Here is a 16,480-nt window from a genome sequence, read left to right as displayed (position 1 = left end):
CGAGCCAAGCTGAGCTAACTGCTTTGGAAAGTGCTTCAAAGCCTACCTTCAAAATGCATGCTGTATTCACCTATGAGGAAAACTAAGCATTTCATTCAGACATTCACACTGAGCAGAACATAAACATGGTTATCACAGGTTACTAAATATCAAGAACAATCTCAAATCAGAAAGAATCAAATTTAGTTTATATATTCATCAGCAATCAAGCTACGTGAACACTGACAACTATTCACTACTTAGATACAAGCAATAAGGCCTAGGGAACCCTGAGGGGAAAGGAGGAGATGCAGACACAGGAAAATGGCTGCATTGTTCCAGAAAGCCTGCACCTGATGCCGGGCACCTGAATGGCGCAGGAGGTCTGGAGTGACTCCAGGGCCTAGTAACATGCACAGGTGTCACACGCTGTGTGACAGAAAACCCACCAGCTACTACAGTCAGGGTCCGAACAACCTAACTCACCACAAACCTGGCAAGGATCAACAAATGAAAATGCTTTCCACAAAACAGAAAGAGATTTTACAAACCAATAAAAACCTTTCTGATAGAAAAAAGGCTGTCAACTTCCACTGCACAGAAGTACAAAACGGCCAACACATGAACACAAAGCTGCTTAATCACGGCAGGCAACAGGGAATGAAATTAGCGAATCTACTTCCACCTATCAGACTGGCAAAGTTCTAAAAGATGATAATCCAGTGTTGGCAAAGGTCTGAGAGAAAGGAGTTCTCAAATACTGATGGGAGGCAAACAGTACTTTTATAAAAAAAACTTTGTTGGGGTTTGTCAGCATTTTCAAAGGTCACAACCTCTTAATTTTTCATAATGATGTTGAACACCTAAATGTTTCCAAAGTCAAATCTACACAACGAGGTCTGCTCAGAAGTCTGGCTTTCACATCTCTATCCTGGTTCCCACTGGGTAGCTCTGAAAAGCAGTACTGTGGCTCACCTCCCACCTGTGTCCACACACCTGCTGTTACACAGCATGCGCCATAGACACGGCATCCCACCTGTGCTCTTCCCTCAAGCGCAAGTCCTGGCCACTGCTCCTCAGCGAAGCACAGGCTCCTGCCCTTCCCACAGCAGCCGGCACTCCATCCAACAGAAGTGCCAGCCAACCAACCAGTGCCCTGTGTACTAACAGCAATTTTGCACTGTTTAAAATCCTGTGTAGGGCCGGGGATGTAGCTCAGCCATGCTGTGCCTCCCTGGCAAGTGCCAAGGTCCTGAGTTTGATCCCTGGTACTGAAGGAAAAAAAAAAAAAGCAAGAAATTCCTGTGTTTCAAGCCAGGCATGCTGGCCATTCACACCTGAGATCCTAGCACTCTGGAAAGCTGAGACAAGGACTGCAAGTTCGAGGATAGCCTAGGCCACAGAGTGCATTCAAGGCTAGCCTGGACTATGTAGTGAGGCCCTGTCTCAAATAAGTAAGTAAATAAATAAAATCAATCCTGTGCTTTAAATAGTGCCATATGAGTGGTCTTTTCCTATTTTTACCACAGTATCACTCGGGTAAACCCCAAGACGTGGACAGCCCCCACAGAGTAAATGCAGAGGAACTTCCTGGCCACTGCCACACCCGCCTCCACAGGGGCTGTCCCACGGTGTATCCCACCAGCAATGTGAGGAAAATGCCTGCGTCCCTGGGGATCCACCAGTAAACTGATCTCACTTCTGGATTCCTGCTCGCCATACCACTCTACCTCACATTAAGAAGCCCCCACTAGGGCCGGGGATTTAGCTCAGTGGTTTCGCCACCTGCTGCGCAAGCTCAAGGACCCGAGTTCGATCCCCAGTACCAAAAAAACAAAACAAAAACAAGAAGTCCCCGCTAGAACACCCACCCTCCATCGCTAGCTGGTCATCTTCCAGGTCAGACCACGTGCAGCGGTGCCTGGCCGCTGGTTTCTCTCTGGTGATTACGTCACGGGGGTGAATACAGCAGGGTCTCCAGTGCACAGTTTGCTCACTCTCATGTATGGGGTTCCCACACAAAGAAACCAGGGGCCAAGCTGGACACAGGCCAGGTCACAGGCTCCATCCCACCCACCACCCCCACGGCACCACCAGCACTCACCGGCGTCTGCTCTTGACCTAGGACTCAAAAGACAGGACAGGCAGGGCTCCACTCACACAGGACGCACTGGGGAGGGACACACAGACAGACACACGACCGTTTCAGACACCAAGCAGGCCACAAGAATACCAGGCAGGGCCTGGGAACAGGGCTGCTAGGCCGAAGACAGCTGGGAGCCAAGGGGCCCGAGCCGGGGCCAAGGTGCTGCACATCCCTCTGTCTATCCACACTGTCTGAGCAAACACTGCCCTAATGATTCTCTCTGGCGTGCTTGACTCAGAACTCTTTTATCGGCACAGTAAATACGGAATAGAAAGAAAAGGGCTGGGGATGTAGCTCAGTGGTGCCACTGCCTGCCTTGCAAGTGCAAGGTCCTGAGTTCAATTCCCAGTACCAGAAAAAAAAAAAATTTCAGAATAGAAAGAAAACAGACTTCACCTTGCGAAACTTGGGTACTATGTAGGAGTTACACAACAGGGTACAGAGAACAACGGGATGTTTATGTCCCCTTGTTCTTTAGGGCTATGTGTACCCCTCCCAGGGCAGCATCCCCGAGAAGCGCCACCTTGCTCCCAAACTCAGTCTGTCAGGTGCCGGCAGCGGATCACAGACAAGGCTCTTGTGTCCGAATGGCACGAATGACAAGTGGCGTCTGACCTCAGCCTGTGCAATGGTTCACAGGCAGCGAACACTGAGGATGGACAGATGGCCAGCACCCTAGGTTCAGGCCTTTTCCCTTAACCTCTTCCCTGTGTCTGCTCTGTGGTGAAGACACGGAGAGAGGCGCAGGTCTGAGTCCACCGGCCACTGACTGGATGGAACGAGGGCAGACCCACTGGTTCTTTTCTAGAAAAGCCACCAGAGGAGGCAGGGAACAAGAGGGAACGAATGGGCTCAATGTATTCAAGTCCCTGTGTGTGCAGCCCTCCCTTGCTGGGGATCCTCGGTCCTGGGCCTCCACCACCGTCTGGATGGATACTGCAGCCACTGCTGGCACTGCGGCACCCTAGCATGGCTACGAGTCTTGCAAAGCACTAGAAAAGCATCTCTCACGGGAGCCACCTCAAGGCCCTGTCCTTGGGTACTGTCCGTGTATCCCACGTAGACAGCACCCCTTTAGAATGCTCTGAACGCAACCATCCAAACTGAGAGTCATCATGGAGCTCGCCAGGTAAAGCCACTCCCCTGCTTCTCTCCAACCAAGCTGGCCACTCCTGAGACAGAACTCATAGCCTGGAGCTGCCCAACCTCGGGTGGGCCCTGCCTGCCTGCCGGTCCCATGCACACACTCGTCCTGCTCCCCCTGGGCTTACCCGTGGCTCCATCCTCCTGGGCCGCCCTTTCTGGCGAGCTCCTGGACAGCCCTCACAGCCCCACCAGCAGCCAGCAGGGGCGGCACAGCTAGCACGACTGCTCTCAGGCAGGAGCCTTTTCCTCCCCTGCTGCTCCCCTCAAACCAACACTGGCAGGATGAGGGTGGTCTCTTCAGAGGCAATTCTGAGACAATCTAAATGAATCCCTGACATGGGGCAGTGTGGGCAGGAAGGACCCAGGAGAGGAAGCAGGAGCTAGATGAGCCCCCAGGCTCCACCTTCCTGGTGGCCACCCAGCCCACCAGGGCAGAAGAGGTCCGGATGCAGGGAGCTGCCCTAAGGGATCCCCATCAGTGCCCTCTGTTTGGATCAGAGCCCAAACCAGCAATACTGGCAACCGAGGGATGGTGCGAGAAGGTCAGAACTATCACCCAACACCCAGGCCCCCAGCAAGACACTGCAGACCGGGACACTCCTGACCATGAGCAAAGGCGCAAGGCAAGAAATGGCTCACATGACTCCAGCCACCTAAAGATGAATGTAATCCAAAGTAGGGGAAGTGAACCCAATGGCTCAATCAGCGCAGCCCAGGCGAGAACTCAGGACGGAATGCGCAGGCCAAGGCCGGGCTGAGTGGCTGCCTGGGGACCCACACTGGAGAGGCCAGCTCACTTGAACTCAGAGTCGGCAGACCAGACAGGGACATGGACATGGGTGTGCTTCTCACAGAGAAAGCACTCCCAAGAGGAAAAGAACCCTAAAAGTCACAAAGAGAAAAAGCAGACCAACTAAAAGAAAAACGGACAAGGCTTGAACAGTTACTTCACCAGTGGCCAGTATAGCACTGACCAAGTGCTCAGCTTCACGAGTCTCCAGGGCCATGGAAACAAAAGCCACAGTGATGCCACCTTCCATAGCAGATACCCTGAAGCGACAGTTCCCAGTGCTGGTGAGGGTGCAGTCTGATGCAGCTATGTTAGAAAACAGAGGCACTCAGACCCTGTGACTCGGCAGCTCCACCCAGGCCCCAAACAGGAACACAAACCTGCACACATGCACATCACCACAGCAAGCCCGCACCAGACACAGCCCAGATGCCCTGCACTGGAGGAGGAGACAATCAAATACAGCCAGAGTGTTACTGCACTGGGAGATCACACAGCAGTGAAAATGAACCACACATGTCAGTGCCAATGTTTGCTCTCACCCTTGCATACAAGTGCATGACCTTCTAAGAGATAAGGCGAAATGCCTTGTTACTGTAAATCAGCTTAAGACACCCAAGCCAAGCCGGGCACAGGGCACATGTCTATAATCCCAATGGCTTGGGAGGCTGAGGCAGGAGGACCACAAGTTAGAGGCCAATCTGTGCAACTTGGCAAGAGTCCATCTTAAAATTTTAAAAATTAAAAAGGGCTGGGAATGTAGCTCAATACAAAGCCCCTGGGTTCGATCCCCAGTACCAAAAAAACAAGATACCAAAGCCAGACGAAATTATCTGCCAAGATCCTGGCAGAAGGTTATTAACCCACAGGCAGTGATCTTTGAGAAATTATGGTGAAAAGGACATGTACTGGAAACAGAGATGAGATTTCCTAGGAAAAGGTGAGCTCTGCTTACACACACCCTGGCTGATGGAAGAGAGACAGTCACTCGGAGGTGCCAGATGACCACAGCGGCTGATGCTAGGGCAATCTGAAGGGTGTCTCCAGTCTCCCCCAGTGTACTTTCTCCACACCCTAAGAGAAGCAGCTTTCAGGACAAAGAGCTGAACTTGCCAGCAGGAACCCGCAGTCCCACATGAACAAGGCGCAGGGCCGGGACACCTATAGGCCGGTGCAGGCTGGGCTCCTACCTCTACCCACAGCTACCTCTCATCCGGCAAGACTGCAAAGTGCAAAGTGCAAAGTAACAGCAGCGAGCAGCAGGCAGCAGGCAGCAGGCAGCAGGCAGGGAGCAAGCTGGCACTCCCAAGAGCTCTCCTCTGGCAGCCACTCCCGCTTGAGGATCAGCAGCGTGATGCGGACACCTCACTAAATCACCAGACAGGCTGTCCTGCTCTGCTCACATTTCCCAAGAATTCAAAACAGAGGTAGAGAGATGAGAGCTGGACAGCAAAGGCAAAGGCAGTTCCCAGATTCACCACCAGGCTGAACCACCCATCACAATCATCTCTATCCAGTGCCAGATATGCATCTCCTTTGTAAATGAGACCCCCAATGACAAAAATATCAAGACCCTGCACACTGTGCCATGCTGGGACCAAAGGTCAAATAAACAGCAATCCCAGGAGCAACTGTAAGGCCCTGAACCACTGGGTGCCAAAGGCCGCCACAGCAGGGCACAGTATGGGCCGGGGTTGGGGCATCCACCAGGTCAGAACCACTCACACTTCTCATTCCACGTCCAAACTCAGCCGGGCACACATGCACCTTCCCTGATCTTCTAGCAGAGGACAACTGAAATCCTGGGCATTTGGAAGCATGCCTGGGACCAGCTAAGGTGGGGACACGCACACACCAACTGGGAACTTGGCCCCAAGACAACACCTAGGGGACCTCCTGTGCCTTCTATTTCCTAGGCTTGAGGCTGAAGAGGCCAGTAGGCAGAATGGGTACAGGGAAAAGCCCCAACAAGTCTGTTCTTTCTGCAGAAGGAAATGGGCAGCCTGGTAAGACAGGAGTCACCAAAAGCAGAGGGACCAAGGACCCCCCCCCACCAGCACCCTTGAGACACCCAGCCCACCCTTGGCTACTTGCCCAGCTACTGGATGCACCTAGACAAAACCAAGAGAAGGGCTGTTACCCCTGCCACCCAGTGAGGACCCCTACCCACAATGTCAGAGGGAATATCGTGCAAGTGAGCTCTTGGAAGATGCTCAGCCACATGAGTCACTAGGGAAAAGCACACTGAAGTTACCACGAGACAGCACGGCTCACCTGTGAGGTCAGCTAAATAAAAAACAGCAACAAGAAGTGCTTGGGAGGATGGGGCGAAACCAGTCTATGTAAGATGGAATGTGAAAGGGTACGACTCCTCTGCAAAGCAGACTGGCAGTTCCTTAAAAACATACGGAACTACCATGGGACCCAGCAATCACATGCTCCAGCTTTCATTCCGGGGAATGAAGAGTTATGGTCATACAGACACCTGTCCGCAGTGTTTACAGCAGCTTTACTCGTAACCACAGCAAACAACTCGGATGCCCTTCCACACTTCTGTGGCTAACAGGGCACTGTGGCACGCCCACACCACAGCATGGGGACTGCGCTGAGGGAAAAGGCCAACCCCAAAGGGACAGGCCATATGATTCCACTGATAGGACAGTCCCAAAATGTCGAAGTCACAGACAGGAAGAGCAGCTGGATGGCCAAGGAGTCATGGAGGGAAACACCTGAGCAGCAGAGGGTACTCAGAGGGACCCTGTGGAGACAGCAGCAGCATGTTGGCATCCCAGGCACAATGCCATACTACAGCTGTGCAAGGGCTTGGCGCTGGGAAGCACACAAAGGAGCTCAAAACAAAGTCAGTTAGAAGTAATCACCATTGGCTGGGGATTAAGCTCAGTGGTTCTGCCACCTGCCTTGCAAGCGCAAGGTCCTGAGTTCGATCCCCAGTTCCACAAAAAAAAAAAAAGTAATCACCATCAATAATATTTAAAGTTGGGCCAGGGATTTAGCTCAGTGGTTTTGCCGCCTGCTGTGAAAGCCCAAGGACCCGAGTTCCATCCTTGGTACCAAACAAACAAATAATAATAATAATAATATTTAAAGTTGAACAGGAACCACCGGGGAGCAAGCCCACATTAAGACATGTATCTTTGTTTTTGGTACGGGGGATCGAACTCAGGTCCTTGCGTTTGCACAGCAGGCGACAAAACCACTGAGCTAAATGCCCGGCCCTAAGACATGTATCTTAAGGACGGGTGTGTACACAGGAGTTCAAAGTGTGCCCTTATCTTACAAACCCTGTCTCCATAGGCAGCAGTGCAGGGGACTCTGACTGGCCAAGAACACAGTTCACGGACACACCTTGGCGCACACCCTCAGGGCAGGAACTGGGCCTGGGCACAGAGAAGTGCCCACACGTGTCTCAGTCAGAGCACGATGGCACCACCACGAACTGTGCCCTCTGGCTCAGGTGCTGGCTCTGATGTTAGGATGTGACACTCAGCCTGCACAAGCACAGCACTGGAAATGGCAGGCTCGTTTCCAAACAAACCACTTGAGAACCAGCAGAGATATAAGCCAGGGGGTCTCAGTGAATGGAAGGCAGAAGGCGGATGTCAGAACCCAAGCCATGGGGCTCACACACCAGTACTCTTCCAGGCTTCATCCAGCCTAGGGCCACCTACCACAATGCCAGCACCTGGGAGTGACCAGAGCCCCTGGGAGTGACCAGAGCCACAGGCAGGACAAGGTCACCCCAGTCCCAGCTCGGCAGTCCCCTCAGACAAAGAGTGACTCGACTCACAGAACAGGGCAGCTGCAGTCAGTGCAATGGGAAAAGGAGTGTAGAATAAGCAGAGGGTGGCAGTGTCCAGGGTACTTGGGAGCAAGGACTAGGGGAGGGGGAGAAGGCCAGCAGCTAGCCCAAAGTCATGCGGTGACTGGGGACTCAGAGGGCCGCGTGGGCTCTGTAGGAGCTCTGGGGTCTACTCCACGAGGCACGGGGAGCCGTGGCAGCTCCTGCACAGAAGGCTGGCATCTAACTTGGGTCTAAAAGCATCATTCTAGTTGCTTTCCTGAAAACAGACAGAATAGGGACAGGGCAGAGGTCCTGAGCAACCCACTACGTGACGCAGGCAGGGACAGGCAGGATTCTGATGTGTCCCAATGGACCCCCGATGCCTTACATCAGGATGGCACGAGACAGAGCCAAGTCCACAGGGCCCCTCGGATAGGATGAGGATGGGTAGGATGAGGGCAGCTGCCATGCCGGCAGGAGGACACTGGGGGAGCAGGCTTGGGAGCTGGGGATCAGTGGTTCTATTAAGGACACAATGAAGTCAAGGGGTCTATGAAAATCTCAGCCACGACCAACAGCTCATCTCACATACTGGGTCTTTCATCTTGCTATCAGTTCTATAGGTTAAAAAAGTTAGATACTAGAGAAACAATATGGCTAGTATGTCACCACTGCTGGTGGTAGTTTAAACATACAGCCATATACAGCACTAAGGAATGACATTTCTGTTGACAACAGACCAGGCGTATGATGGTGGTCCCGGAAGATTACGGTGGAGCTGAAAGTCCCTTCCCCTTGTGTTTTCACTCAACCTTCTCCATGTTTTTGCTGTGTTGAAGCTGCCAACAGCGTTCAGTTCCACAGCAGGCTGCACAGCAGGCTGTGCCACAGGGCCTGGTGCCCAGCAGGCCCACACCCCCAGTGAGGACGCCATCCCACAGCAGGGTCACCTGGCACTGTGTGTTGCAGAGCACATCTGCTGTTAGGCGGCACAAGACTGCACATACTGTCAGGACAGCAATCTGGCAGGGTCTGGGCACGCTGAAGAAGGGCATACCCAGCAATCCTGCCCCTAGAAGCATGGTCAAGAGGAAGTCGTGCCAAGAAGGCAAGAACACTCCCAGCAGTCCTGGTCACGACAGGAAACCAGGCACGCCAAGGGCAGGCCACCTCATACCCTGGAGCACTACCTGGAGCACCAGGTAACCTGGAACTGGCCTGTGTCCTCACCAGCCTGCACTTGTAAGCAGCTCCGAGGTTCACACCCCTGCCCTAGAAATCCCCTTTCCAGACTGACTCCAGGAAGCAGCAGTCGTTTTAAATCCTGAACCATTCACTTAAAGGTAGATGAATTCACAGAGATAAATATCAGAAACACAGGACACGCGATGTATCCAATCTGAGACCATTCATTCACAATCTTTCAAAGGGCTAAACAGTACTACCTATTGTCAGTACCTACATACAGAACCAGAAAAAGCACAGCGACAAGCCACAAATGGCAAACACCAAATTTGGAATGCTGGTGGCACGGGGAGGGCAGGAGGAGAGGACTGGGATGGCAAAGGGAACGGCAGCACATGGCTATTCTCTGTGCAACTTTCTGAAAGCCCTAAATTTTCAGCATAAAATATCCAAGCCTAAAGCAGAGACACACAGTGTAACTGTGCCTCACATTAGTCAGCCGTACAGAAGGCAACAGGCCAGCCTGTAACCACACCAGTGGACAGATTCTAGTGATGAAATGAAACCGAGTGGGGTGGATCCTGAGGCCTGGCCTTGTGCTACCCCCTCTGCCTGATACCCCCCGACAGGTCACTGTCATGCGTTTCACAGCAGACACCCACTTCTGGGACGGCCTCAAATCCTGAGCATGGAAGCCCAGCTGGCGCCTGACAGGGAGGGGAGAAAGGGAAGGACCAGACCTCACCAGAGGAAGGATCAAGGTGACCTACAGGAAACCAACAAAACACCACCACCCAACAAGCCCCATCTGTGAGTCAGAGGACAGCCACCAACAGTGAACATCACACCCAAGGAATGTCCACCCCGGGGACCTCAGCGCATGGACACGTATGCTGGGTGAATGAGAAGGCAGACAGAGGCCACTGGACAAAAGCCCACCTGGACCCAGAGCAGGACAAAGCAGGGTAGGTGATTCTGGGCTCTGTGGTACGTGGGGGACTGCAGGGAAATCCTCCCTAGGACAGGCATTAAGCACCAGGAACCACCAGAGAAGCCTGTCCTTGCTGTGGCCATTCTGGGTGGCATGTGGATGAAGTCACCCCACAAAACCTGAACTCTGAAAACTCCAGCCTTCCGCTCCTAAGCCACAAGCCAAGAAGCAGCTTTGCCATTTCCCCTATGTACTTCATTTCAGAACCTTACCTTTTAACTCCAGGCACCAGTAGCCTCCCACTGTCTCTAACTCCGTTCTGCTGCTCTCCCACTTTCCAGCTGCTCCAAGTGTCTCCAATCAAAGTGACCCAGCAAAAACCAAAACTGAGTTTTTACATCAGTGGACAGCAAGCTATGGGGCATCCAGATAGACCAGAGACTCGGAGCAACACAGCAACACAAAATCCAGCCACTGACCACAGAGAGGCAGAGGGCAGTGTCCTGGGAAGATGGCTGGGAAGCGCCCGCTAAATATAGCTCCTGTCTCAGGAAGGTAGCCCAGAAAAGACTTGGCTCTCTAGGCGATTTCTGTCACTTCCTGTTACTCACATCCTGCTGTTCCGATGCATTCTGCTGCGGCCCTAGCCCTTGGGTCTCCTACATGCAAGCCCCTGAGACAGATATTCATGACAGCTGGGCTGGAGACTGCAGGCTTCCTCACCTGGCACACTGAGACACGGAAACAGACACTACTCTACAGGTGAGCTCCTGGGCCAGGTCTGGGCTTCTGCACTAGCCACAGCTCTGCAACGACCCTGTCCGTCCCCAAAAGGAAACCAGGCATAACAGCTGCACCTGGGCAACTGAGAGGTGCAGCTCAACACAGGACACCCTGAGCCCAACCCTCTCCTCAGGAGCTCAGGAAGCCCATGCACAGAGCAACACCAGCTTGGCAAGAAGTTAAACCATGTGTATTTCTGGATCAGAAAGTATTTTTAAAGAACAAAAAGTAAAATAAAGCAAAAAGTGAAAGCTCTACCTAAAAAATGAAACATGAGAAAAATATTCGGCATTATGTATCTACTCCTCACTGATGCTACTTCATTGTGTCCCAGGATGGGGTCAACTGAGGGGAAGTTGCAGAGTGGCAAGAGCTTTGGGCTAGGGATGGCAAGAGCCTCTAGTGGGGAAGGAAAGCTGCCCTGAAAGGCACTTGGTTCAGCAGGGGCTCCTGGGGAAGCATCCCCAGCAGGGGCTGCCGACAGTAAGCAGCACACAGAAGGCGACACAGAAATCAGCCTCCAACTGCACGACAGGAGACACAGCCTGGATCAGCAGGCCTAAGTGTGCTGTGTCCACTCCACAGACAGCAATGAGAAGGCCGCTTAGGCTCAGGGCGTGATAAATTTAAAAGCAGGCCACAAAATACTAGGTACAATGGACACTTTCTGTGAACTAAAGTCTATTTTCTGATAGAGGAGAACCCAAAACAACTTTCTGTCAGAGTTTGTCAATGTTGGCACGGTTACAAGCAGGCCGAACAGTCCTCTGTTGTGGGGCTGCCACAGGACACTGCAGGACTGGAGGGCTGAGCAGGGTCCCAGCCCACTCTGGCCACCTCCTGAGGCAATCACCTCCCCACCCTCACCCCTGCCTGAGGAGAATCCCAGTACCCAACAGACATTATCTCTAGAATCCCACTGATAACACTTTCAGAAATTTTTGTTTGGGTTATCTGTACTTAATTATTTACAATAAGCATGTTCCCTATATTAAAAGGAAATTATGTGTTTTGCTCTAATGCAGTATCTGAGTTCCTGAAAACCCTGTGTACTGCACGAATATGCAATAAGAGTAAGAGGCTGCCTCATGGTGAGAGAGGAGCTGGGGCAGCCGCTCACACCCTCACAACTCTTTAATCGACACCAAGGAAGCAACAAAACCCTAATGTGCTTTTTTAAAAAGCTAGTACAGGGCCAGGGATTTAGCTCAGTGGTTCTGGCACCTGCCTCGAAAGCGCAAGGTCCAGAGTTCAATCCCCAGTACCAAAAAAAAAAAAGCTAGTACAATGTTTTAAACTATATACAGAAATACACTAAATACAGAACTTTGCTGCTTAAAAAAGTGAAGGCACCTGATGGATGGGAGTCGCTGAAGCTCAGTTATGGAAATAAGAGGCGAAACGCAGAGAGCAGCAAGGCAGAGCTGTGGCCGCTCTGAGAGGGAGGAGGGAGAAGTCAGGCCAAAGGTCTTCCATCCAGGGCACGCGCCCCTCAGTGGCCATGTCCCTCGGCTAGTGGCCTCAGCGGCCTTCTTGTTAGAGGAACACACTGCAGCAGAAAGGCAAGGACTTGCTCCCAGAGGGAACAAGGAGCTCGAACACCTAGGAGTACCAGTGTCATGAACTCGAAGCACAAGTCCTCAGCAGTGGGGCAGTGGGGGTAAAAGAGAGGGGCAGCCGGGTGGAAAGGGAACACTCTGGCCTGCAGTCTGATGGCCAGCATGCTACCACACTCGTCCCCTCTTCTCTGGGCTATTTGATGATAAATCTGCACATACCCCAGTGCATCCATAGTTACGAGAAGGGAAGCGAGGGGAGGAGAGAGGAGAAAAGGAAGGGAAGGAGACAAGAGGAGGCGCCTGGGCTCAGTGCTCCAGGGTTGGGTAAACCATGGAAAAGCTACCAGGCTGCCTGAGATGCAGACAGAAAACAAAAGGCCAAACAGGTTTACAGAGAATTTTCCAAAGTGCACATTCACAATGTCCTCTTAAAATGGCTAAGACGCAAAACTGATGTTATGTGTATTTTGCCACAGTTTAAAAAAAAAAAAAAAAAAAAAAACTGGGGGAAAGGAGATAGGGTTATATTTTTATTACACATTTGTGGTTTGGTTTCGTTTTGTTTTATAAGTAAATGTACATAGCCTGGAAAACTTAAAAGTTCACATCTCAGGCGGTAGCCCTGAGGAATCTCTTCATTTCCTTCTAGTTTTCTGTATTTTCCAAACTTTCTACAGTAAAAAAGTATTTCAAAATTTATCTACAGATTTTTCCTCCACAAAAATAAACCCCTCAAAAGTCATCTCCTCCCAAAGAATTTAAGCAAAAAAAAAAATCAACTCCTCCCAGAAGACCCTGCTGCCAGGGGCCCTCTGGCCAGGCCCAGCTAACACACGGCCTTGGCTGGGCACAAGGCAACCAGGGGCTGACGTCCAGGCCAGAGCTTCCCAGAGAGCCCTCGAAAGCCTGGCTCCTGCAGCATAGCCTCATGCAGAGGACAGCTGAGCAGCCTGGGAGGAACCTGGGCACCTGGGCTTCCTGCTGACATCCCAAGCAACCCTGGTAGAGTCAGCACCCTCATCACCACACAGGAAAGAACCCAAGCCACAGAAATGGAGCTGTCTTTATCCTCCAGGTGTTGAGAACAAATGACTTCATTAGGGACCAGCACTGAAAACTCTGAACAAAAAGAGGCAGGAGCACCAGGAAGCCTGCTTCCCAGCAAAGGGAAGGCTGGAATAACTACAGAGAATGAAATGTGGGTATCAGGCTAGGACAGGCAAACTATGACCTGCACCTGCGCTCCGAACAGTTGTACTGGAACACTGCCATGATGTCCATGGTTGCTGCACGCAGCTATGCCTCAACAACAGAGTAGGGAGCTGCCGCAGACACCACAGGCCACAAAGCCTAAAGTATTCGGCTCTTAACAGAAAAAATTGGCTGCTACCCCTTATATAATGATCCACTGGCTGTACACCCCTTAGGAAGAGTATAAAGAGGATCTGACTTGGAAACATTAAATGAAGAAGGGATCTGCACCTTGTCCTTTTTCTCTGCCCCTGACTCTACAAAGGAGGGATGTCCATTCCACTCCCATGCAGATTCCTAAGAGCCTGACAGGGAATTAACACATGCTGCATAAACACAGAATTTAGCCCTTCCTGTTCCACAAAGGGTCACATCTCAAAACTGTATGAAAGCATATGTTTTCTAAGTAATTTACAATGAAAAACCTTACAGAATTTAAAAGGCTACCATAAAACATGCCTCAGCATTACCTCCCCATACACCCGACCCCAACTGCACGTGCAAACCTAACCATCTGCTCTGGACCTGGGGGCTGTAGTGTTCTCCAGCTTTACTGTGTTTTGTCCAAGAGTCAACTGGAAAACCTCCGAGGCCTGACTGCTACCTGCGTGAGGTGCCCTCAACTTCTACCCCGGGCAATAAAGTAGAGTCTTTCAGCCCCTAACACCTCCCCATGAAGGGAGTAGGCCCAGGGAGTAGTGAGCCCAGGGAGATGGCCTCCTTCTCCCACCCAGCCAACCCCCCTCTCGAGACGGAAGACAGCCATCTCCTCTGCCCAACATATAGCTAAGGCTCCAAAGAAAAACGTACCTGCCAAAACAAAACCCTTTCTCCTGTATAACCAACATGCACTAATAGAAATAACACAGGATGAAGGGTTCCAGTTCTGGCATGCTGAAGCCAAGCTATAGGAACTACAGTGATAAGGCAAGGACCATCCAAGTCTTTCCTCTTCAAGGTCTCATGGTAGCACAGTTAGGTCACAGTATCACACAAGTGCCTGTCACTGGAAGTCCAACTGATTTAACCTCCTTTCACATGAGGGAAATAAATGCCCAGAGAGACAGGCGATGTGCTAAGGCCAGTGCTTCTACAGGGGAGCTGGGGCCGGAAGACATGGGCCAAGCTGTGTCCTGCAGGACACTGTGGTCCATGTACTCTCGCCTCAGGGGTTTGAATGCCTGCCTGCCGGCCCTTGCGGTCTGGGAGAGGCACATGTGCTGGCACACACACTTGGCACTCTAAGACAGGGATGGGGCAGGAGGGTGGAAGTGATCAAGATGCATCATATGTGCAGTATGTGCCAATTCCTCAAAGTGAATGTAAATATCATGTATTGCAAACATACATCAATTAAAAACAAAAACAAAAACACAGACTGTGGCATTCGACTCTAGACCAGAAAGGGGATGAACCCTGAGAAATATAGCTGTCCTTCCAAGTGCCCAGCTCTGACCAACAAGCCCTGAACTCCAAGGCCCAACTTCTGCGACTGCTGCAGGTGCTGAAACGCAGCCTGAAACGTGGACACTAGGGACCTGCATGCAGTACGCACGCCACCCAAGCCACCCTGCCCTCTTTCAACACCCTGACTCACTCATCGGGTTCAGGGACTGTCCTCTCTCAGCAACCCAGGAAAGGACATCTCAGAGCAGATTCCCAAGGAAGCAGGTAATCATACGCAAGGTCAAGTGCCTGCAGAAATAATCCTCCCTCACCAAAGCCTCGCCTTCCTTATGTTAGCTGGATGCTCAGAGATGAATTACCCTTTTCTTCTCACCAAGCTTACAATGGCTTTCTTGTTCCTCTGGTATTTCAAGACCACTGTAAAAATGAAAAGAAGTCATTTCACCAAAAGGACTTAACATTTTACAACACCACCATAAAGGGGAAACGTTCAAACTATTTTTTCCTGTTGGCAAGCCCTGACTCAGAGGGCCCGAGGACAGAGCACCAGGAATCTGGACAGCCACAGTGGGAGGGCCTGGCATGCAGACATCTGAGGGCAGCCAGCCTAGTTCCAGGGCATCTGCTCTTGTCATGGCACAGCTGCAACACAGGCCCCTGTGGATGCCTCCCAGAGATGCCAAGGGAGAGAGACACAGCAACAAGCAACTTATTAACATAACACACATTCACAGAGTGACCCTTCTGTGCCGGACGTGACATCAGGCTGCCGGGACGGAAAGAGACCAACAAGTCCCAGGATGCCCTTTCTCCTGAAAAGTTCACACTTCTCCCTCCAACAAATGCACATCTGAGAAAAAAGGATGCAGAAAACTTCAATGTACACAAAATGTGAATACTGTATCTATTTTTTAAATTGTATTTATTATCAAAAATATCAAAAAACTGGGCGGGGGATTTAGCTCAGTGGTTTTGCCAGCTGCTACGCAAGCGCAAGGAACCAAGTTCGATCCCCAGTACCAAAAAAAAAAATGTTTAAAAATATCAAAAAACATTACCAGGGCTGGGGATTTAGCTCAGTGGTTCCGGCGCCCTCCTCTCAAGCGCAAGGTCCCAAGTTCGATCCCCGGTACACCAAAACAAAACAAAAACAAATTACCAAAAGCTCCCCAAAAGAAAATGCCATACCTACAGCTTCATAGGTAAATTCCAGCAAACATTTAAGAAGGAAATAAACTTCATCAGAAAATTTACACAAACATTATCAGAGAATAGAAAGGTGACCCTCCATTTCTAAATGTTTCGTGAAGCTGGCGTAACCTAAGTACCAACACCTACGGAAAATGAAGACAGAGCCAGGCATGGTGGCTGAGGCAAGAGGATCGCAAGTTCAAGCCCAGTGGGGGCTACTTAGAAAGATCCTGTCTCAAAATAAAAAATACAAAACAGGAGAAAAAATACAAACAGGAATAGGAATGTGAAAAGGGAAAAACAAACGGCA

At 51.1% G+C, this 16,480-nt stretch overlaps 1 protein-coding gene across 17 annotated transcripts in view; it reads right to left on the bottom strand.

Moving 5' to 3' along the window:
• Dgkd (diacylglycerol kinase delta) overlaps window positions 1–16,480 on the bottom strand; it is an 82,286-nt gene that overhangs the window by 27,356 nt on the left and 38,450 nt on the right. For 6 of the 17 annotated variants that reach the window (XM_087209440.1, XM_087209442.1, XM_087209444.1 and 3 more), the window contains exons 4-5: window positions 15,706–15,829; window positions 15,353–15,396 (exon numbers count right to left, since the gene is read on the bottom strand). The exons of 5 other annotated variants lie outside the window; for them this stretch is intronic. In XM_087209440.1, the coding sequence (XP_087065566.1) occupies window positions 15,353–15,396; window positions 15,706–15,829 (168 nt within the window). Of the gene's footprint in view, window positions 1–10,251; window positions 10,425–15,169; window positions 15,398–15,705; window positions 15,830–16,480 lie in introns of those variants that run through there. 6 more of the 17 variants (XM_087209450.1, XM_087209452.1, XM_087209453.1 and 3 more) reach the window with 6 other exon arrangements.

This window comes from Heterocephalus glaber, unplaced genomic scaffold (genome assembly GCF_053883595.1).
Source record: "Heterocephalus glaber isolate CG9 unplaced genomic scaffold, H.glaber_assembly_v1.0 deba00001004, whole genome shotgun sequence".
NCBI classification, from domain to species: domain Eukaryota; kingdom Metazoa; phylum Chordata; class Mammalia; order Rodentia; family Bathyergidae; genus Heterocephalus; species Heterocephalus glaber.
This window is presented reverse-complemented; position numbering and strand designations above follow the sequence as displayed.